Genomic DNA, 24,258 nt, shown 5'->3' with positions numbered 1-24,258 from the left:
TTTCTTATTATCTTACATAATGGATAGAGCTGAGATTCCTACCCAAATCTATGTGAATGAAATATGCAATGTGCATTTTCCCTTTTATTTATATTGAATACAGCAGCAGTGAAATCAACTGAAACTCGCTTTAAAAAATCCATTTTGCTAAGTAATATAGGAAAAATTCTGTGTTAGAAGTATTATTATGTTATGGTTGAGAGTTCATTTCTAGCTTAGAGGATCAAACCAGGTTTAGGGAGTATGCAATACTCAAGTTGAGTGTGAAAATGCAGGTAGTAGTATGGTCAGTACTTAAGTCAGGGGAACACAAAGTGGCTGAAGGTACTGAAGCGAGAGAGTATAAGGACAGGCAATCATGTAGGGCTGGTGTACTGAGTACCTGAGGAGGAGGAGTATGGCCTGGGTTTGGAAAAGTAAGATAGACTAGCATGTATGCTTGAATATCATGCTAAATTACACTATTTTAAACATTATGGGTCACAGCTGGAAGTTTTTGAGTTGACAAGATACCTGACTGAAGTGTGTTGTAGTTGGTGTGCTGTTTAGTGTTGTTTAGTGTTGTTTTAGTTGGTGTGTGGAGGAGAGCTGCAGGCAGAAACAGACAGTGAAGGAAGAGACCAGGAGGAGGATGAATGAGGCAGTGGCATGGAAGTAGGAGGGAAATATCTAGGGAGGTCCCTATTCTCACACTGAACATCATTTCATTTGTAAATCTTTTTGGAAGAGATACTTATGCTGCTTCTCAAATACCAACATTTGATTTAAATCTGACTTGATCCCTTCTTGACATCTTTATTTATGATATTGTTCCCTTCTCTAAAGCAGGGATGAAAATTGTCCACTTGTGAAACCCAAGTCCTAGATAATAGAAATGAAGATTTGGACTTGTATTTATGACTTTTGCCTTTGGGAAGTAAATCTCCAGTCACCACCATTCCCTTCCATTAATTATTTGTGTACTTTCATCTTAACATCTTGCCACTTCAAGCTGTTAATCACTAATCATGTGGGTAGATTTCTCAGAATATGTGGAGCCAGATTCCTGCTTCTTTCCACACCCTGCAAATCCTTTCCTTTGCATGATTTTTCTTTGAAGTCAATGGTTAGTCCATACAGAGAAGAAAATATATGAGGTACTGAGAGAAAAGAGTGTGAGGCCCAGGGACCAGAGGGAGAAATGTGTCTTTCTTCAAGCACCTTGATACATTTGACCCTACTTTCTGTTTGTAGCTTTTCACTAAGAGCCTAATGATTTCAGTTTTAAAATAGGGACTTTGGTTTCTTCAGGAAATATAGCTACAGAATGTTTTCCCATACTGAGGGAAGAGGGAAAAGGAGTTGCAATTTAAAATATAAGAAAGCATGACAAAGTTGCAGTGATCTCTTACCCTTTGATTTCATTTCAATGTTTTGTTTATAAACTTCAACTAGCAGTCATGCACAAAAAATAGTAGGGAAAAATATGATCCAAAGATATTTTTGAGTTTCTTCCCAAATTAAGCTTGTCTTTTAACTGTTGTTAAAACAAGCATCAGTTGTTAATACATATGGAAGAGAAAGTTAAAAGTATTTTCAGCAAAGGAATTTTATTTTCAGATGCTGTTTTTGAATGACTTCTGTTTTGAATTTTTCTTTTATTGAAGAAGGAATTAATTTTATTGATGTGTGGATTACATGACGTACAACTAGCTTGAACTTCGCATTTTTGAATAATTAGTTACTGACCTAGTAGATATGACTGAATTATAAGGGAAAGCTTCTAAGTCATGAGAAATAAAGAGTGAGAAGGGAATCTTAGTATCTGGTTCTGATTGCCCCTGATTAGCTTTGTAGCCCCAGACAAGCTTTTCTCTCCTATTTATTATCTAGTAAAGGGAAATCATAGATTTATTTGCTTTTCAGGATACTGTTTGATCTTTAGATGAAAGGTAGTGATCGAAAGTTTATCAGCAAGCAAGAGTAGACTATTTTTATGAGGTACAGCCAGGCATTAACACATTTCAATAGGACAGCTGAGGATCTGCAGAATTAAATATAATCAACGATCCCACAGAAACCACTTTTCTCTAGTCATCCTCAGTGCCTTCCTTCATGTTGTATGGTTCTGAGAAAAGAAACCAGAGCACTGACCAGGTATTCTATTTTATTTGGTAATTAGTAAAATACATGTCTGAACTCAATGTTTGTCTTAGACTTTTAAAATTTAGTTTTATGTTCTTCTCTTACACTTAAACATAGGTAATAAATACATAATACATTAGGCCAATTTTAATTCTATACTTTTAGTTGATTGAATTTATTTTATATATATGGTATATATATATGTATATATATACATACATATATATGTGTGTATATATATATATATATATATATATATATATATATATATATATACCACAATTTTTCCACTTTGGCAGATAGTTTTTTGAATAGATTTTCTGCGTCCATTAAGCACTATTTGTTTCTGAGAAGCATTCCAATTTATACAGGAATTCAGATGATTTTTATGCTGTGAAACATTTCACAGCACCTAAGAAATTGTGCACTAATGTCAAAAGAAGCAGAAACTCTTAGTGGAGAAACTTATCTCCCATTAACATGGTCCTGTGGCAGAAACCAAAATTTGAAAAGAATAATACCATTTGCTTGGGAGAATAACGGTTTCTTCTCTTATGCCAGAAATTAAAGGATGAAATTTCAAAAACAAAACTAAAACTTTGCATATTCATAACATTTTTAACCCAAATTGATTTCCAAATGATTATAGTTTAAATAGCTCCTTTTAGTTCAAATATAATATAACTTTCATTTTGTAAATTGAGTAATGGGATATTAGCATTTAAGGTAATTAAACAAAGTCACTTGGCAAGTCAATAAGAATGCCAGAATTATCATCAGTCTGCCAACGTTATGCAAGGCATTTGGTCCACACTCAATAAATAACATGTTGATGGATTATTTGGTTGACTGAATTTCTATGTTAAAATGTCTTTTAAATTATATCTGTTCTACCATAGCCATTCCATCTTATAGGGCAAAGAAAAGTTGAAGAAAAGAAAAGAAAAGAAAATGAAAGCATTATTACAGAAATTAGTTCCAGTTTTTTGGGGATTGTGTTCTGGAGTTTTATAGAGAACCAGAAATTTAGAGGAATTCATGTTTTCTCTTATTTACTGTGGACTCCAGGTTAGGATAGATATTAATGGGTAGCATCTGCATGTTTAATAAAACAACTGGAGCCAGTGGTTGCTGGCAGACTTAAGAGTATGATGCCATTCTTGGTACCTCACTCTGTTAAGCCATATTTCCAAATTTTCTGCAGAAAAATTTTCACCCTCTTTTCCTGGCACATTTCACCACGTTTAAAGCCAAGAAGTGATTTCCTGTTCTGCCATCCAAGTTACTTCTCTACCGATAGCTTTAACCAAATCTTCAGAAACTGTTTACAAGCCGTTATTTCCACATGCTTTCTTAGCAAGTCTTAGCGAGAGATGGCATCATACGTGTTTAAGAGTGGGGGCTCTGAAGCCAGACAGCTGGATTTTCAATCAGATCTTCTAAGTCGTCAATTTTCCCATGTGTCTTGGTTTCCGTATCTTAAAAATGTACGTATTATTACTGCCTTTGTTATAAGGGTATTCAAATAATTTGACAGGCAGGGGAGGGGCACCATTATGTCCATCCTTGTTCTACGACAGCTGCAATCTCTTAGACAATTTGATCCTCATTGTGAAGAGGTGATTATCATTAGAAACCAGGTAACTCTGGGCAAATTAAGAATGAAGAAGCAAGTTCTTTCTATTCTAAAGTTATCCATAAGATTAAGTCTCTTGGCATGTTTTAGCTTTGCTCTTCAGCTTTTTAATAGGAGGCTTCATGCTATCTAGGGGCCTGGTAGAATACGTTGATGAAGAAAAATGATATTGCTACATTAAAGGATGAAGTTTTACATACATTTGATTTACAACATTTGGCTTGATTTCAAAACAAACACTTCAGTGATACTGAGAAATAGTGCCCAAAAGCACAGAAAACACTTATGTAGGAAATGAAAGGGCTAAAATATGAATAGTATGAAATACTTTAAAGACCAAGTCAGAAGAATTTACCCAGTGCACCATTTTTAGTGAGAAGTTTCTCACCTGTCATTGAAGTGGCTTATCTAATTAGTACTATAACTTACATAACGACCAATTGTAGAAGGAAATGACAGATTTAATTATAGAGCATGATATGATATGTCCTGGCACTTCGTTTCATACTGTTTGGAGAATACCATGTTATTTATTTCTTAAGAGTGAACTCTGTCCTAATTTTTAAAAGCATCCTTCATTTGAAAGAATGTAGATGAATGACTCTGTATGTGAAGTTATTTTTTCTTCACTGATTAACTATTCCTCTCTTGCTCTTAAGTATCTGAGAGTATCATTACCCACATCACTCCACCCCCCAACCCCTGGAGGTCTGGTATGTTGTCAGATAAAATCATTACCTCGTAGATGATTCTTAGGGATATTTTTTTCTATATGAGCCTTAAAAGCTTTTCCCGTATGTTTTTAAAAAATTATTATTATTAATAGAAGGACAGAAGAAAAGAAGAAACACACTTCATGAATTCAAAAAGTCAGCAAAGACTACTCTAATTAAAGAAGACCCATTACTGAAGATAAAAACAAAAAAAATGAACACTGCAGACCAATGTGCCAATAGATGTTTTAGGAATAAAGGACTTCCATTCACTTGCAAGTAAGTTGCTTCATTTCGTTCTTAGAATAATTTTCCAAATATGGCATGGACTCATTATCATCATCTTTTTTGTATTCAATGCAATGTACTCTTAAAATTGTAAGCTTGATTTTAGTTTTAACTCATTGCAACAGAAGACTTAGCTCTCATTTGATGGAAATATGAGTAAGGGAGAACACATAAACTGAGATCTTTTAGAATCCACAGGGGCTTTAGTTATGGAATTTATATTTTCTCATCTTATGAACAATTGAACTTTAGGAACTAAAATTCAATTACATTAACTTTTTATCTCTCTAATATTTTACAATATTCTATTCAGAGTAAACTTTTTTTTTTTTTCCTTACAAGAGGAGTGGAGGAATTTTCAGAATAGAAGTTGCCCAACAACCAAAACTTACTGCAACTTGTATCATTGTCTTTAGGGATGTACATAAAAAACATTGAGATAATCAGATAAAAAAACTAGAGGGATTGGTGTCAGCAGCAGAGGCTGTTTAAAAGAAGTTAGCGGGTAGTGATGATGAAGTTTTAGGTGAAAAGTGATGGGGCAATTCAAAGAGGCAGGAGCGAACTCAAATGGAGAGTTTTCTTATCTTTTGAAAGTTTCTCTGTGACCTCCCAGGGAAAAATTCCTTACAACTTTGCCAGTATGCCAGAGGATAAAACTTGGAGTTTGGGGCCATGAAGGTGACAATTTCATCTGAATAGTTTTCCAAATTGCCAGAAGAAAATGCATTTCCTAGTTCTTCATAAATATTCCCTCCCCACACTTACTTTCCACCTTTTTATTCCCTATTTCATCCCACTTTAACAGGAGTGCACATGGCATCCTGTCACTTTTGAATTCTACTCTATTACATTTGGGTAGTTAACACATAATGTGAACACAGATTTTAGTAATGTCATGGCAAGAGGTCCTAAATTCGTCTTGCCTTTCTCAGAGAAGTAAGTGTTATGGGCCTGAGGAGAAAGGACATGGTTAGAGGAGGTCTTCAATAGATTTAGTGGGAGGAGAGACTATCTCTTTTCTATTCATTTAGATCTCCTCTGGAAGTATTTTTATAGCCAAACTGCCACTTTCAGGGAGATATTTCCTGGCACTGGGAGTGGGGAATTAACTTTGCAAGTAATTCCTATGATAATTCCTTCTTTCCCTGACTTTCCTAGAAAAGCCTTGAGATTTAAAAAAATAAATTAGAGAAAACTACTCTCAATCAACATCTCAGCTGTGTAGATTTATGGAGATGTTCTTCTGGCAATTGAGGAGGTTGGATTTATTGTATTTTCCCTTTTCAGGGTTAGAAGGCCAGGGCAAAGGGAATGGGAGAACCACATCTCATTGTTGATTTTTAACTTTGAATCTGAAAATACACTCTCCTGGATCCACAAGTAAGGAAAGTATTGCTAAGCCTCGATTTTCACATTAGTCAGCCTTATGCCTAGAAAAAAAACCAAAACAAAACAGCTTTCCCTTTGTTTTATTTAGGAGAAACTAAAATGATTTTGCTGCATTGGAGAACACATGTGACCAGATTAATAAAACTTTATATATCCCATGTATATGAGGTTTCACGCTTTTCAACCATATTCTGGTTGAGTTTTATTTAGTCTCCAAATTTATGGCAACCTGTGCAGAAAACCACATGTAGTGATACCAATGTACAGCTAAAGTTCTCTGCTCAGAAATGGTGTCATCCTTCACACTTGTGTATCCTAAATACATATACATACTTATTTGGAATCACTAAATACATTCCTTATTCAGAATCGAATGGACATACTTGTGATACTCTGGAAGTAGGTTCTTAATGAATTAAAGATCTTTTTGAGGACTTGTTACATGAACTAGAATCATTGAAAAACAATGGCAAACACACTAAGATGTTTGGAAAATACCAACAATGCTGTATGAAAGCATCTGTGATTCAGTGGGCATGAGGTAGAGGTCTCAACTTTTCTTTCCTCTTGAGAAGGTATCAACAATATTGACTTTATAGGGACTGAAGTTGTGTTTTGCTGGATGAGAAAGATGACCAGAATGCCTGATTCTAAGCGTTTCAAAAAATTACTGCACATGAACTGACTCAAGAGATGAAAATTTCTAACCATGACTAAGTAACTGGTACTGGAATTGCCCTTCTGCCATAAACAACTCAACAAAATAAATTATTGTAAGGAAGATGATAGTTAAAATAAGGCTAAGAGAAAGACTCCTAAAGTCAAACTTAAAAGAAAATATGCAACTCATGGAATTTGTCAGCTTGGATCCAGTCCATATGGAGATGTAAAATGATACAAGCAAATACAGTTTTCTGAGAGTATATGGAATTGTAATGGAATGAGAGAAAAGGGTGAATGAAATCAGCAAACTGGAAACCCTGTCACCCACTTTCCAGATGGAATCACCTTTGTATTCACAGAAGCAAATCTCACATGTTCCTGATGGGGCTCATGAGTCACTTGCAAGGCAATCTCATGTCAAAGCCATATTACTGAAAAAAAAGTAGTAGTTTATATATGTGTGGTACACTTTTATTTTAATGTTAAGTGGCAGGTATTTGAGTCTGTAATTTTAAAATTTCTTTTTAGGTGTTCGTTTAGTTGTTATCTTCATATGTATTCTTTATCTAATTACCGTGCTTTCAAGGTTATTTAACTCTCTCCCCCCAACACCCTACAATAGGGAAATAGGAAATTTTACATGTATTGCATAATTTTACTATCTACTAGATCAAAATTCAAATATATTATTAGCCAGTTTTTCTCTTATCAAGTTATTCTGCCACAGTTGCAAAAACAGCCTTTTATGTTTGTTCTTTAATACTATTTCAGCTGTAAAATGTTCTTGTAGGTGGACATTTCAAAATGTCTACAAGTAAATCAAAGCACAAAGTTTATACATATAATTTTTGAAATTATTTAGATATAGAATAAAATGCACTATGTAAAAATATAAAATAGTTAAAATATTTTAATTTTATAACACCTTTTTAATATTTGTTTTATAAAAGTTATTTCCCCTTATTTAAAATTACTTAAAAGTTGTTACAATGTTAAGAAATAAATGACTAATTTGAACTACATAAAATTATAAGAAAATTATGTGCTTTCAAAAATATATGATCTGGAGGAGGACCTTCAAGATGGTGGAGGAGTAAGACGTGGAGATCACCGTCCTCTCCAAAAATACATCAAAAATACATCTACATGTGGAACAACTCCTACAGAACACTTACTGAATGCTGGCAGAAGACCTCAGACTTCCCAAAAGGCAGGAAACTCCCCACGTACCTGGGTAGGGCAAAAGAAAAAAGGAAAACCAGAGACAAAAGAATAGGGACAGGACCTGCACCTCGGGGAGGGAGCTGTGAAGTAGGAAAAGTTCCCACACATTAGGAAGCCCCTCCACTGGAGGAGATGGGGGGTGGGGGGGGAAGTTTTGGAGCCACGGAGGAGAGCGCAGCAACAGGGGTGCAGAGGGCAAAGAAGAGAGATTCCCGTGCAGAGGATCAGAGCCGACCAGCACTCACCAGCCCGAGAGGCTTGTCTGTTAACCCGCCAGGATGGGTGGGGGCTAGGAGCTGAGGCTCGGGCTTCGGAGGTCAGATCACAGGGAGAGGACTGGGGTTTGCTGCAAGAACACAGCCTGAAGGGGGCTAGTGTGCCACAGCTAGCCAGGAGGGAGTCCAGGGAAAGGTCTGGACCTGCCTAAGAGGCAAGAGACCATTGTTTCAGGGTGCACGAGGAGAGGGGATTCAGAGCACTGCCTAAATGAGCTCCAGAGATGGGTGCGAGCCGTGGCTATCAGCGTGGACACCAGAGATGGGCATGAAATGCTAAGGCTGCTGCTGCAACCACCAAGAAGCCTGTGTGCAAGCACAGGTCACTATTCACACCTCCCTGCCTGGGAACCTGTGCAGCCCGCCACTGCCAGGGTCCTGTGATCCAGGGACAACTCCCCCTGGGAGAACACATGGTGCGCTTCAGGCTGTTGCAACTTCACACTGGCCTCTGCCACCACAGACTTGACCCTAATTCCATACCCCTCCCTCCCCCTAGCCTGGGTGAGCCAGAAGCCCCTAATCAGCTGCTCCTTTAACCCCCTCCTCTCTGGGCGAAGAACAGATGCCAGAGGGCGTCCTACATGCAGCGGCAGGGCCAAATCCAAAGCTGAACCCCAGGAGCTGTGCGAACAAAGAAGAGAAAGGGAAATTTCTCTGTGCAGCCTCAGGAGCAGTGGATTAAATCTCCACAATCAACCTGATGTACCCTGCATCTGTGGAATACCTGAATAGACAATGAATCACCCCAAAACTGAGGCGGTGAACTTTGGGAGCAACTGTAGACTTGGGGTTTGCTTTCTGCATCTAATTTGTTTCTAGTTTTATGCTTATCTTAGTTTAGTATTTAGAGTTTATTATCATTGGTAGATTTTTTTTATTGATTTGTTTGCTCTCTTCCTTTATATATATATATATATATTTTTTTTTTCCTTTTTCTCTTTTTGTGAGTGTGTATGTGTATGCTTCTTTGTGTGATTTTGTCTGTATAGGTTTGCTTTTACCATCTGTCCTAGGGTTCTGTCTGTCCATTTGTTTTAGTATAGTTTTTAGTGCTTGTTATCACTGGTGGATTCATTTATTGGTTTGGTTGCTCTCTTTTTTTTTTTAATTACTTTTTTATTTTAATAATATTTTTAATTTTTTTTTTTAATAACTTTATTTATTTTATTTATTTTTTTCTTTCTTTCTTCTTTTTTTTCTCCCTTTTCTTCTGAGCTATGTGGCTGACAGGGTCTTGGTGCTCCAGCCGGGTGTCAGGGCTGAGCCTTTGAGGTGGGAGAGCCAAGTTCAGGACATTGGTCCATCAGAGACCTCCCGGCTACTCGTAATATCATTCGGTGAGAGCTCTCCCAGACATCTCTGTCTCAATGTTAAGATCCAGCTCCACTCAACGACCAGCAAGCTACAGTGCTGGACACCCCATGCCAAACAACTAGCAAGACAGGAACACCACACCAACCATTATCAGAGAGACTGCCTAAAATCATAATAAATTCACAAACACCCCAAAACACACCACCGGACGTGGTCCTGCCCACCAGAAAGACAAGATCCAGCCTCATCCATCAGAACACAGGCACCAGTCCCCTCCACCAGTAAGCCTACACAACCCACTGAACCAAACTTACCCACTGGGGGCAGATACCAAAAACAATGGGAACTACGAAACTGAAGCCTGTGAAAAGGAAACCCCAAACACAGTAAGTTAAGCAAAATGAGAAGACAGAGAAAAACACAGCAGATGAAGGAGCAAGGTAAAAACCCACCAGACCAAACAAATGAAGAGGAAATAGGCAGTCTACCTGAAAAAGAATTCAGAGTAATGATAGTAAAGATGATCCAAAATCTTGGAAATAGAATTTAGAAGATACAAAAAACATTTAACAAGGACCTAGAAGAACTAAAGAGTAAACAAACAATGATGAACAGCACAATAAATGAAATTAAAAATTCTCTAGAAGGAATCAACAGCAGAATAACTGAGGCAGAACAGATAAGTGACCTGAAGATGAAATAGTGGAAATAACTACCGCAGAGCAGAATAAAGAGAGAAGAATGAAAAGAATTGAGGACAGTCTCAGAGACCTCTGGGACAATATTAAATACACCAACATTCGAATTATAGGGGTCCCAGAAAAAGAAGAGAAAAAAGAAAGGGTCTGAGAAAATATTTGAAGAGATTATAGTTGAAAACTTCCCTAATATGGGAAAGGAAATAGTCAATCAAGTCCAGGAAGGGCAGAGAGTCCCATACAGGATAAACCCAAGGAGAAACATGCCAGGACACATATTAATCAAACTATCAAAAATTAAATACAAAGAAAAAATATTAAAAGCAGCAAGGGAAAAGCAACAAATACATACAAGGGCATTCCCATAAGGTTAACAGCTGATCTTTCAGCAGAAACTCTTCAAGCAAGAAGAGAGTGGCAAGACATATTTAAAGTGATGAAAGGGAAAAACCTACAAGCAAGATTACTCTACCCAGCAAGGATCTCATTCATATATGATGGAGAAATTAAAACCTTTACAGACAAGCAAAAGCTAAGAGAATTCAGCACCACCAAACTGGCTTTACAACACATGCTAAAGGAACTTCTCTAGGCAGGAAGCACGAGAGAAGGAGAAGACCTACAATAACAAACCCAAAACAATGAAGAAAATTGTAATAGGAACATACATATCAATAATTACCTTAAATATAAATGGATTAAATGCTCCAACCAAAAGACAGACTGGCCAAATGGATACAAAAACAAGACCCGTATATATGCTGTCTACAAGAGACCCACTTCAGACCTAGGGACACATACAGACTGAAAGTGAGGGGATGGAAAAAGATGCAAATGGAAATCAAAAGAAAGCTGGAGTAGCAATTCTCATATCAGACAAAACAGACTTTAAAATAAAAGACTATTACAAGAGACAAAGAAGGACACAACATGATGATCAAGGGATCACTCCAAGAGGAAGATATAACAATTGTAAACATTTATGCACCCAACATAGGTGCGTCAATACATAAGGCAAATGCTAACAGCCATAAAAGGGGAAATCGACAGTAACACTATCATAGTAGGGGACTTTAACACCCCACTTTCACCAATGGACAGATCATCCATAATGAAAATAAATAAGAAAACACAAGCTTTAAATGTCACATTAAACATGATGAACTTAATTGATATTTATAGGACATTCCATCCAAAAACAACAGAATACACTTTCTTCTCAAGTGCTCATGGAACATTCTCCAGGATAGATCACATCTCGGATCACAAATCAAGCCCTGGTAAATTTAAGAAGATTGAAATCGTATCCAGTATCTTTTCCGACCATACCGCTATGAGACTAGATATCAATTACAGGAAAAAAACTGTAAAAAATACAATCACATGTAGGCTAAACCATACACTACTAAATAACCAAGAGATCACTGAAGAAATCAAAGAGGAAATCAGAAAATACCTAGAAACAAATGACAATGAAAATACTATGACCCAAAACCTATGGGATGAAGCAAAAGCAGTTCTAAGAGGGAAGTTTATAGCAATACAATCCTACCTCAAGGAACAAGAAAAATCTCAAATAAACAACCTGCCCTTACACCTAAAGCAATTAGAGAAAGAAGAACAAAAGAAACCCCAAAGTTAGCAGAAGGAAAGAAATCATAAAGATCACATCAGAAATAAATGAAAAATAAATGAAGGAAACGATTGCAAAGATCAGTAAAACTAAAAGATGGTTCTCTGAGAAGATAAACAAGATTGAGAAACCATTAGCCAGACTCATCAAGAAGAAAAAGGAAATGACTCAAACCAACAGAATTAGAAATGAAAAAGGAGAAGTAACAACTGACACTGCAGAAATACAAGGATCATGAGGGATTACTACAAGCAACTGTATGCCAATACAATGGACAACCTGGAAGAAATGGAAAAATTCTTAGAAAATCACAACACTCCAAGACTGAACCAGGAAGAAATAGAAAATATAAACAGACCAGTCACAAGCACTGGAATTGAAACTGTGATTAAAAATCTTCCAGCAAACAATAGCCCAGGACCAGATGGCTTCACAAGTGAAATCTATCAAACATTTAGAGAAGAGCTAACACCTATCCTTCTCAAACTCTTCCAAAATATAGCAGACAGAGGAACACTCCCAAACTCATTCTATGAGGCCACCATCACTCTGATACCAAAACCAGACAAAGATGTCACAAAAAAAGAAAACTACAGGCCAATATCACTGATGAACATAGATGCAAAAATCCTCAACAAAATAACAAACAGAATCCAAGAGCACAATAAAAGTATCCTACACCATGATCAAATGGGGTTTATCCCAGGAATGCAAGGATTCTTCAATATACACATATCAATCAATGTGATACACCATATTAACAAATTGAAGGAGAAAAACCATATGATCATCTCAATAGATGCAGAAAAAGCTTTCAACAAAATTCAACACCCATTTATGATAAAAACCCTCCAGAAAGTAGGCATAGAGGGAACTTAGCTCAACATAATAAAGGCCATGTATGACAAACCCACAGCCAACATTGTTCTCAATGGTGAAAACCTGAAACAATTTCCACTAAGATCAGGAAAAAGACAAGGTTGCCCAATCTCACCACTCTTATTCAGCATAGTTTTGGAAGTTTTAGCAACAGCAATCAGAGAAGAAAAGGAAATAAAAGGAATCCAAATCAGAAAAGAAGGTAAATCTGTCCCTGTTTGCAGATGATATGATACTATACATAGAGAACCCTAAAGATGCTACCAGAAAACTACTAGAGCTAATCAATGAATTTGGTTAAGTAGCAGGACACAAAATTAATGCGCAGAAATCTCTTGCATTCCTATAAACTAATGATGAAAAATCTGAAAGAGAAATTAAGGAAACACTCCCACTTACCATTGCAACAAAAAGAATAAAATACCTAGGAATAAACCTACCTATGGTGACAAAAGACTTGTATGCAGAAAACTATAAGACACTGATGAAAGAAATTAAAGATGATACCAACAGATGGAGAGATATACCATGTTCTTGGATTGGAAGAATCCACATTGTGAAAATGACTATACTACCCAAAGCAATCTACAGATTCATTGAAATCCTTATCAAACTACCAATGGCATTTTTCATAGAACTAGAACAAAAAAATTCACAATTTGTATGGAAACACAAAAGATGCTGAATAGCCAAAGCAATCTTGAGAAAGAAAAACGGAGCTGGAAGAATAAGGCTCCTGGACTTCAGACTATACTACAAAGTTCCAGTAATCAAGACAGTATGGTACTGGCAGAATAACAGAAATATGGATCAATGGAACAGGATAGAAAGCCTGAGATAAACCCATGCACATATGGTCACCTAATCTTTGATAAAGAAGGCAAGAATATACAGTGGAGAAAAGACAGCCTCTTCAATAAGTGGTGCTGGGAAAACTGGACAGCTATATGTAGAATAATGAAATTAGAATACTCCCTAACACCATATACAAAAATAAACTCAAAATGGATTAAAGACCTAAATGTAAGGCTAAACACTATAAAACTCTTAGAGGAAAACATAGGCAGAACACTCTATGACATAAATCACAGCAAGATCCTTTTTGACCCACCTCCTAGAGAAAGGGAAATAAAAACAAAAATAAACAAATCAGACCTAATGAAACTTAAAAGCTTTTGCACAGCAAAGGAAACCATAAACAAGACAAAAAGACAACCCTCAGAATGGGAGAAAGTATTTGCAAATGAAGCAACTGATAAAGGATTAATCTCCAAAATTTACAAGCAGCTCATGCAGCTCAATATCAAAAAGACAAACAACCCAATCCAAAAATGGGCAGAAGACCTAAATAGACATTTCTCCGAAGAAGATATACAGATTGCCAACAAACACATGAGAGGATGCTCAACATCACTAATCATTAGAGAAATGCAAATCAAAACTACAATGAGGTATCACGTCACACCAGTCAGAATGGCCATCATCAAAAAATCTACAAACAATACATGCTGGAGAGGGTGTGGAGAAAAGGGAACCCTCTTGCACTGTCAGTGGTAATGTAAATTGATACAGCCACTATGGAGAACAGTATGGAGGTTCCTTAAAAATCTAAAAATAGAACTACCATATGACCCAGCAATCCCACTACTGGGCATATACCCTGAGAAAACCATAATTCAAAAAGAGTCATGTTCCACAATGTTCATTGCAGCTCTATTTACAATAGCCAGGACATGGAAGCAACCTAAGTGTCCATCAACAGATGAATGGATAAAGAAGATGTGGCACATATATACAATGGAATATTACTCAGCCATAAAAAGAAACGAAATTGAGTTATTTGTAGTGAGGTGGATGTACCTAGGGTCTATCATACACAGTGAAGTAAGTCAGAAAGAGAAAAACAGATACTGTATGCTAACACATATATATGGAATCTTAAAAAAAAAAAAATTTATGAAGGACCTAGAGGTAGGACAGGAATAAAGGCGCAGACATAGAGAATGGACTTGAGGACACGGGAGATGGGTAAGCTGGGACGAAGTGAGAGAGTGGCATGCACATATACACACTACCAAATGTCAAATAGATAGCTAGTGGGAAGCAGCCACATAGCACAGGGAGATCAGCTTGATGCTTTGTGACCACCTGGCGGGTTGGGATAGGGAGGATGGGAGGGAGTCACAAGAGGGAGGGGATATGGGGATATGTGTGTACATATAGCTGATTCACTTTGTTATATAGCAGAAAGTAACACACCATTGTAAAGCAATTATACTCCAATAAAGATGTTAAAATATAATATGTATATATATATATATATATATATATATATATATATATATATATATAATCTGGAAGCAAAAAATCTTTATTCTTAGAAAATCTATGTGTTTTTCTTAATTAGATGCTTATACATGGTGAAATTATAATTAGCATGAACATGGTTAAGAAGGAGTTTTAATACTATTTCTTAATCGAAAGAAAATAGTTCAGAATTCGAACTTTATTTTCTGTATTTTAAGAAATGGTAACACTTAATGTGTTGAAAATTTTAAGTACTTTACTATTCTCAGTTAAGGGATTTTTGTATTTATCATTTTGCTTAAGAAATACTTTTTTTAGTGAGCAAGAAAATACCAATATAATACTTAGCTATAGGAATGATAATTTTAGGAGTTAACACATTTCAGCAATTTTTGTCAAGATGGTATATCAAAAGCATATTCTCTCTGATATTAGTAGTTTTTTATTTAAACTAAAAATGCTTATGCAAGCAAACCCATTTAGGAAACATTGACTTATGTAAAGTTACCTAAGAGCAGGATTTTCATCGCCTTTAATAAGCTTAAATGCTTTATAACTCACCAAGAAGGGATATTATATGCAAAATTTCCCAAACATTTGATTTTAGATCCTTCTTTTCTGGAGAATCTCCTGGGGTGGTGATTTGTCTAACACATTTTAGGACATGTCACTTTAGAATGTGCTTTATACAATTACAACCTTTAGAAGTTAATCATGATATTTCAAATATAATAATTTGTATATAACTGCAAAAATATCTTCCAACTTGCTGTGTACTTACAAAAAAAATAAAGTCTTCAGAAATATTCCAAGTAGTTGTGCTATATATTGATTTTGCTTGTTGAAGCCCTCATTCTTCTATGTGTCATTTAGAATAACATGAGAACATTTCAAATTTTATTCTATCTGATATTTAAATCTACACCTATAAAAATTTAATTTTGTTCTGTCTTATTTGGCTATCAAAATGGTAGGTTCAAATATCCCTCATGTTTCTGTATATGTAATAATGTGTCTGTTTTTATATTGCCTTCCTTGTTTAAACCAGGTGCCTATTCTTTAAAAACTGTATAAATAGTAGTATTCCTTCTTTTCATTCAGATATTTTTTTCAGGGCCTTTGTTTTTGACAAAGCAAGAAAGCGATGCCTCTGGTTCCCTTTCAATAGCATGTCAAGTGGAGTGAAAAAAGAGTTTGGCCATGAATTTGACCTCTATGAAAACAAAGGTAACTGGCTTCTCCCTAAATATGTCGTAATGAAACAAAGTATAAAATATATGTAATTGCCTGCCACAGTGCTCTTTCTAACTGATTTTTCCATTATATCATGGATCTATTATGCAGTCAATTCATCTATTAAGACAGATGACACTACTGCCTTGACTATTTTCAGTATGGTACTTTAAAGAGACCTTTTCCCAAATTTTCCATAGTTAGATTATCCCTCCCCTCTTTGTTTATTTCTAGTAACATCTCCTGGAACTGATATTCTCCACAGTCATTTTAGAAAGTGCCACCTTAAGTTATTAGTTTAAGACATTTTATATAACAGCAAATTTTGAGCTTACTATAGTATTATAAACTTTCATAACTTTGGATAATTAATCTAAGTTATAGTGATGATTTCTGATAACAACAAAACGTGGAGGTTTTGAAAAATTAGTTGGATCTATTCCTAGTTACATACATTTAAAAAATCTTTGAAAGAATTGAGACCATATTATTAGTTAATTTGCCTACTTTGGTAGTTTGATATTATATTCACAAGGCATTTATTTTGTTCAAAAGTGGATTTATAATAATAAAATAATTGAAGAATGTTTACTAAATGTGTATTTTACAGAATAAATCTCTCATTACACAAAATAATAATCATGAATTATGTTTATGATAATACTATTTATTTCAATTTTAATGTTTTCTTAAATCATACTGTGTTTTTTATTAAACTTAGGTATTTAGTAATATACACAGACATTTCTTTGTTAATAGGGAAAATGTTTAAATGAAATTAAAATTAATTCATGTTAGAAAATAAGATGATCTCTATATACCCCAATAATTCTGTAAATCCTAAACATAATTCATAATCTAGTATAAAACCATCTTTAATCTTCTAGGTTGCTAACAACTGTATATACTATTATTGGATAGAAATATACAGCTTGTTTCAGTTTGATTATTCTATAATTTAGCAGCTGATCTGTTAGCAAAAATATGGAAAATAACAATCAGCATAATGTAATTATCACATACACACACATACACAAAAACCCACACAATTTTACTGATATAAAGACAAATCAGTTATTTCCATTATCTTAAAGTAACTTTTTGAATTCAATATAGATTTACAAATTTTTGTTTTTAATATGTTCTTAAAATGGTCTGTGAATTTGAGCAAATCATTATGCTAAATAAAGTTTGCCTGTCCAGTTGAGTATAAAGAATAACCTACGTTAAGTAGGTAGACTAATCTCTACAGTTATCCAGGTATATACTCACAAAATTAAAACTTCTCAATGGTGTTTTTTGTTTGTTTTGGATTACTCTGAAATGTATTATTTTGAAAATATTAGTAGAATTTTTAGGCAAAAAATTTCAATATGATTTGTGATGGTTTATAAGCATTACTTAAAGATTTGAATGGAATTTTATCATTTTTATTTTTAATATACACAGCATATATGTTACACATAATTATAACATTTTTCTCTGCTTTCTTCTGATAGACTACGTTAGAAACTGCATCATCGGTAAAGGAGGTAGCTATAAGGGAACGGTATCTATCACTAAAAGTGGCATCAAATGCCAGCCCTGGAATTCCATGATACCACACGAACACAGGTAAGAATAGCATGAAGAAAAGAGGATAGAGCCTCTCTTTTATAGGTGTGTTACCAATCCCAGGTTAGTGCTTCAGAATAATCCTACACTTCTATAATAATTTAGCCAACTTTGCGGAAGTGTATTAGGCCACAGCTTATCTGAATTTGTAACTGATATTTAGCCAAAGAATAAAAAATTATTATTAAGATGTAACCTAACATTTTTTCACCTTGAAACCTCAATTTATAGATCTTGGTGTTTGGGAAGAAATAATAAAAAAGTAATTAAAAAAATTTTTTTCCCTCTCTTTGCCTGCGAAAAGGCACAGCACTCTGCAGCTGGAGTGGAGAGGTTGCCTGTGATAAGTTGGAGATGGAACAGATTCTGATCTTACCCAGGGGCCAAATGTTCTTTAACCATGGTGGTTCTCAAACTTGACTGCACATTAAAATCACCTGCTACAAGCCCTTAACAAATCCTACCACCTGGGTGTCAACACAGACCAATTAAATCAGAATCACTTGGCACCCAGTATTTTTTTTAAAAGTTCCCCAGGTGATTCTAAAGCACAGTCAAAATTGAGAACCTCTGCTAAAAATTCATGCCTCAGATTGACCAACTTTCCCATTTCACCTAGTGCCTAATGACTAGAGAAAACTTTATTCCTTGGAAATTAAATGTCTATAGTGAAGAGAAGAATTGTGTTCATTATAACAGATGAATGCTATTTAAAGATGAGTAAACATAATATCCATAGGCTCATTAGTCTGAGAATTTTAATCATCATGGAGGAGAAACATAGATATCTACTCACTAGAGAGCCATATATAGCCAGAGTTTTTCAAGACTTATTTCACAAAGAATTTTAACAGGAACTAAAGTAGTTTAAAACAGCTCTCCCTGGTTATTAGATGCATTGGAAGATTTAGTTTACCATGTGCCAAGTACCTTGTTGAGCAGTATACCTGGTTTATCTCATTTAATCCTCTCAAGAACCACAAAGTAGGTGATTTTATTAGTTCTATTTTTTATATGGTGAAACTGAAGAGCAAAGATCCTTAGTAACTTTTCAAGGTCATGCACAACTAGCAAGTGGTATGGCCAGAATCTAAGGCCAGCCAGTGTCACTCTGTATGCTGTGTTTTAACAACCCCAGGGCCTTAAACACCCAGCAAATCAGTAGGATACGTGCTGTGACCTGTTTTTGCAATAGAGGTAGTAACTTGCCTTGATGAATCCACTTTTTATTCCATTTCATTCATTTGGTGGGGGGCAAAACTATGCAAGATGATTTTACTTCAATAAACAGAAACCGAGTTCATTGGCCCACGTAAAAAGAAAAAGAGTTGGTTGCTCTACACTGGGATCAAACCTGTGATTCTGGCCTTGTTAACAACAGCTAGTAAGTGTCCAAGCAGATCAGCTTTACAGTGTTTCAATAACAGAAAACAACTAATTTTTCCAAATTCATTACTTATGAATTACATGAATACCTCCAAAACATAGTTTTATCTTTACATTACAAAACAAACAATGTAATTGGTGTTGTCCTCTCATAAGGATTTGCATGGTGTCACTCCCTGCATAGTGAGGAAAACATTTTGCTTAAATAGATGGATCTAAGTTTTTCATGAACAAAGGAATGGCGTTTGAAATCAATCCTACCCTAGTTGAGGAGAGTACACTGGATGACCCAGTAGAGGTCTTATTTCAACCTAAATTCTCTATGATTGTGATTCTCTGCTACAGGAGTACATGTGAAATAGATCTCCCTGGGAACTGGCTTCCCAGTCCAATCAGCTATTTTACCAACAAACATTTCCTTGTGATATAAAGCTTTAGGGCTGAGAGGACCTTGTACATTAATCATTTTTTTTTTTATTTTATTCAATGGGAGCAACACATTTTCATCAATTAGCAGCTTATTGGAATATCTACATGCTAGGTTAACACTTTTAAGTGTTAACTAAAGATTAACTCTATGGAAAATTGAAAGAGAAATATATCTATATATGTCTGTCTAGAGGAGTGATTTATTGTCAACTCCCTAAATTGAAATATTTTACAAGTGGCTTAATGGGAAGATGATGATAGATGATGAAATTAGTATAGAAGCTTAACTAGAAAATCAGGTGACCTGATATCTACATCTATATCCTTCACTGGCCACCCAGCATTCATTAAAGAAGCAGATGATGGAATGGATCAAGTTTCCTATGAACACAGTTCATATTAAAAGAAAAGAAAAGGTGGCCAGCACCCAGAAGATCTAATTTATGTTTCAAAGTATATTTGGATGTAACTCAATTTTAAATATTCCTTCACTTATCTCTCTAAAAATAGAGCCTTGCTCACAAGGACAGAGAACCAAAAATAGTATATATGTGAGTAAAAGTTTATTACAGTTTATTACAGGGTGTGTGTGCAATAGGTTCTCATAAACGTGTGTTGAATGAACACATGGAGTGCGAAGAGCAGGGCTAGGCTTCATCGCTTGGTCAAGTATGGGATACTAAAGAAAAGCAGACGGAAAACTTCAGAACACAAAAGAAAAGCAGTTAATCGGGGTAGAAAGTCATATACACCAAAGACTGAAGAGAAGAGATGACCCATTCTGCTCTTTACCCTGCATGTCCTAAAGAGGCATGTGATATGCATTGATATAGAATTGTGGAAAGCAGCACACATTTTTCTCTTCATTTTTCATTTTTATTAACTCCAGTGGGAAAACTTTATTCATCTTTTAACCATAGCTAGTTTTGATTTCTACTTTATCTCTTTCCCTTCCTACTTGCATTTTTCCTACTAAACTGTTGACTTATTCATTCACTACTTCTTTTTTTTAAATTAATTAATTAATTAATTAATTAATTTTTGGCTGTGTTGGGTCTTTGTTGCTGTGTGTGGGTTTTCACTAGTTGTGACGACCGGGGGCTACTCTTCATTGCGGTGCACGGGCTTTGTAGTGGCTTCTCTTGTTGCGGAGCACGGGCTCTAGGTGTGCGGGCTCAGTAGTTGTGGCTCACGGGCTCTAGAGCGCAGGCTCAGTAGTTGTGGTGCCCGGGTTTAGTTGCTCCGCAGCATGTGGGGATCTTCCCGGACTGGGGCTCGAACCCATGTACCCTGCATTGGCAGGTGGATCCTTAACCACGGAGCCACCAGGGAAGTCCCATTCACTACTTCTTCTCTGCTTTACAAATCCACTGGAAAGGTATATGTGTGTATATGTATATGTGTGTGTGGAACAAAATCTCTAAAACTGTAGATATTTTATATGTGTGCATTTAACATGTGTTAAATCATTATTTAGTTTTTTAAACTTAATACATAAAATGATATAAAATGAAGGAGCTTATAATAATCTAATTCATTCCATTCATCTCGCAAGTGAAGTTGAAAACCCAAAGAGTAAGTAAATTATCTAAGGGCTAGTGTCATATACTAGTCGAGTGATACATATGGGGCAACAATGTAGATTTTTGTGATTAACAATAACTTATTCTCAGTACTATACTATATCAAGCTTTTTCAGAAAATAGAGTTATAGGGGGATTTTCTTAGGTAAATCTGATTAATGCAGTACTTTATGAAAAAAATATAAAGTAAAAGTCAGTTTTGATTCTATCAGAAAAATGAGTATTTCATTATAAATTTACTATGAAAAATTGGAGAACTGGCAAAATGAAAGGAAATAATTTTCACACAATGGCACAAAGATTATATTAAATTATTCTGGAATAATGGGGCTAAAACTAAGACAAAAGATGACTTATTTTTCCTTTGAAAATTACTGTTAGGAACTGTAAAGTCATGATAAGTTTTCATTATATTATAATTTTTGTCAGTCATAAGACCTAGTGTCTAATTTTTGTTCCCCAATATTTAAAATGCCAGTGAAGTAGGGATATAAACTCTTTATGTAAAGACATTTTGGCATTTCATAATGTTTATAATAATAGATATCTTGAAAATGTTTGGTTAGTAGTAAGTCTCTTGGACTCTTTATTTTTGACCAATAATTTACATTTTCTGAGCACTTAACTCTGGTGTATTTCCTGTCCAAATTAAATAATTTCATTGCAAAATGTTCCTTGGTACCCAAGGCATGTCCATATTTATTTTATGCCACAGCATAACAAAAATGATTATTTCTTAACTAGAGGTTTCAATGGGTAGGAAACATATTTGAATGGTATTTACTGAGAGACTAAAATCTTTGGACTTCACTGTAATTTAAGTACCATTTAGATCTCAGAGGTCAGTAAAAGTAGAAATTAAGCTTCATAGCAAAAATTGAACTGAATATTGAAAATGTAACCGGATTTTCAAAAAAAAGTGCTCACTAATGTTACCTACAGATATATATTGTTTACTTATGCTTTTTTTGTGTGCAATCTAGCAGACACTTGCAGCATCATTGAGGCCAAGGTCACAAGCAGTACAAAAGAATAAAAAGGGCTTTGAACTCTTCTGCTCTTATGTTGAAGTACTGTGTGCTGGTAACAAAATTATAACCAGGGCATTACACATTTTAAATGAAGGTAATATATTGCAGTCTGCACGCAATGGCCAACTATTATGAATTAAACCTGAAAGCACGAAGCCCCAGTCACAGTGAAAACTTTAAAAATTTTTAAAGAGAATAAGCATTTCTGTTTTTTACTATGACAGTCTAAAGACTACTAAGTGGAGTGTGCTTAGTAATAGATGGAGTTTATTAAGTGTCAATTACTCTCTCATCTCTTTGAACTTCTCAAAACAACCACATAGGTGTAAGATGTTATAAGTTATGGTTATACTCAGTGTATAGGTAAGCTAGTAGGCTGAAAGAGGCTAAAATTGCCCGCTGGGGTCTCCAGTTAGTAAGACAGAGCTGAAATTTGAGTCCAGATTCAGTTTGTTTCTAGACCCTTTGTTCCTGTTACTTTATCACTCTATTTCTCAATTGTGCAGAAAAAAAGGGGGCTATCATTCATAAGAAAGGCAATAAACAAATAATTATCTCAGATAAGCAGCGTAATAGTGAGATTTCCAGGTCTAGTGCAGTATTTCTGCAGTTCTCTCCTAAGTGGCTTTCCTCAATCATTTGCTGCCTTTGAGTGGAACTTTGAAATTGTGGTTCAAACAATGTCAATTAGGCTCTAGAATGATTGACTCTTAGTGAATCCAGAGGTGCCCATTCTTAAGGCTGCTGAATACGAGAATTCAGTTAGGTAAACATCTATAAAATTTAAGTATCTTAAGAATAGATGGAAATGACAGAATTCAGGTTAATATCTATGGAGGTCTGAGATAGAATAAAGGATTTCTCCACTTTTGGGAAAACATACCCACTAGTTAGTAAAATTAATAGGCCCCCCCCCCAAAAGTTGCATGCTCTTATACTGTAATGATTATCATTTTAAAACTAGCTTTTTGCCTTCGAGCTATCGGGGTAAAGACCTACAGGAAAACTACTGTCGAAATCCTCGAGGGGAAGAAGGGGGACCTTGGTGTTTCACAAGCAATCCAGAGGTACGCTACGAAGTCTGTGACATTCCTCAGTGTTCAGAAGGTAAATGAACCTGAATGCCATGTGGGGCACTCTGCTCTCCCTTTGTGTAAAACTGCAACTCACATTAAAGTTTAACAGAATTGAATCAAATCACAATGAATATGATGTTCATTCAATTGCAACTATAGATCATAATTCGAGCATTTTTATAGGATGTTTTAAAAACTGATTATCATCAGATTAATGCAAAATAATGGAGCGAGTTATCAGTTTGAATTTCAAAAGAGCCTGAGGTATCTCTTCGGGGAGAGTAAAAGTTTGGGCTTCCTCATCTGCTGTTTTGAGCTCATAATAGCTCAAAATCTGCTCCCATACTTCACCTGAAAGGAGCAGAATGACACTTAGCCCTTTATGAGTAACGCTAATTCTACTCATCCAGAACCCGCTTTTGCAGAAGTTCTGTCAAAGCTATTTTGAAGTGGTGTGGCAAGGGTATACGGACCCAGAAGAGAATAAGGAAGGGGGTCACTGAAAGTTCGAGTGCCCTGTGTGTGTTTTGGTGAACCAAATTTGATACATAGTCTGGAACTGAATACCATTCAGAATGGTATCTGAAGAGATCAAAACAGTAGATCACAGGCTGTCTGGAAGGCAGGCACTCTAAACCCATGTCTGTGTCTTCACCTCCTCTCACAGCACGAAAGGGCACTGCCCTTACTTTTACAGTGGAAACTGAATGACCCGCAAGAAGGAAGAGTGACCATTTCAGCATTGTATGTGGCTTCA

General features: G+C 35.5%; 1 protein-coding gene across 2 annotated transcripts in view; it reads left to right on the top strand.

Moving 5' to 3' along the window:
- Positions 1–24,258, top strand: part of HGF (hepatocyte growth factor) — a 104,574-nt gene that overhangs the window by 22,002 nt on the left and 58,314 nt on the right. Inside the window, exons 3-6 of one of the 2 annotated variants that reach the window (XM_082473499.1) lie at positions 4,587–4,752; positions 16,264–16,376; positions 17,882–17,996; positions 23,405–23,532. In XM_082473499.1, coding sequence (XP_082329625.1) covers positions 4,587–4,752; positions 16,264–16,376; positions 17,882–17,996; positions 23,405–23,532 — 522 coding nt within the window. Of the gene's footprint in view, positions 1–4,586; positions 4,753–16,263; positions 16,377–17,881; positions 17,997–23,389; positions 23,533–24,258 lie in introns of both variants that reach the window. The other variant, XM_082473498.1, reaches the window with a different exon arrangement.

This window comes from Balaenoptera physalus (assembly GCF_965194825.1).
Source record: "Balaenoptera physalus genome assembly, chromosome: 8".
NCBI lineage: Eukaryota > Metazoa > Chordata > Mammalia > Artiodactyla > Balaenopteridae > Balaenoptera > Balaenoptera physalus.
The sequence above is the reverse complement of the archived record's forward strand: the minus strand, read 5'-3'. Positions and strand labels throughout refer to the sequence as shown.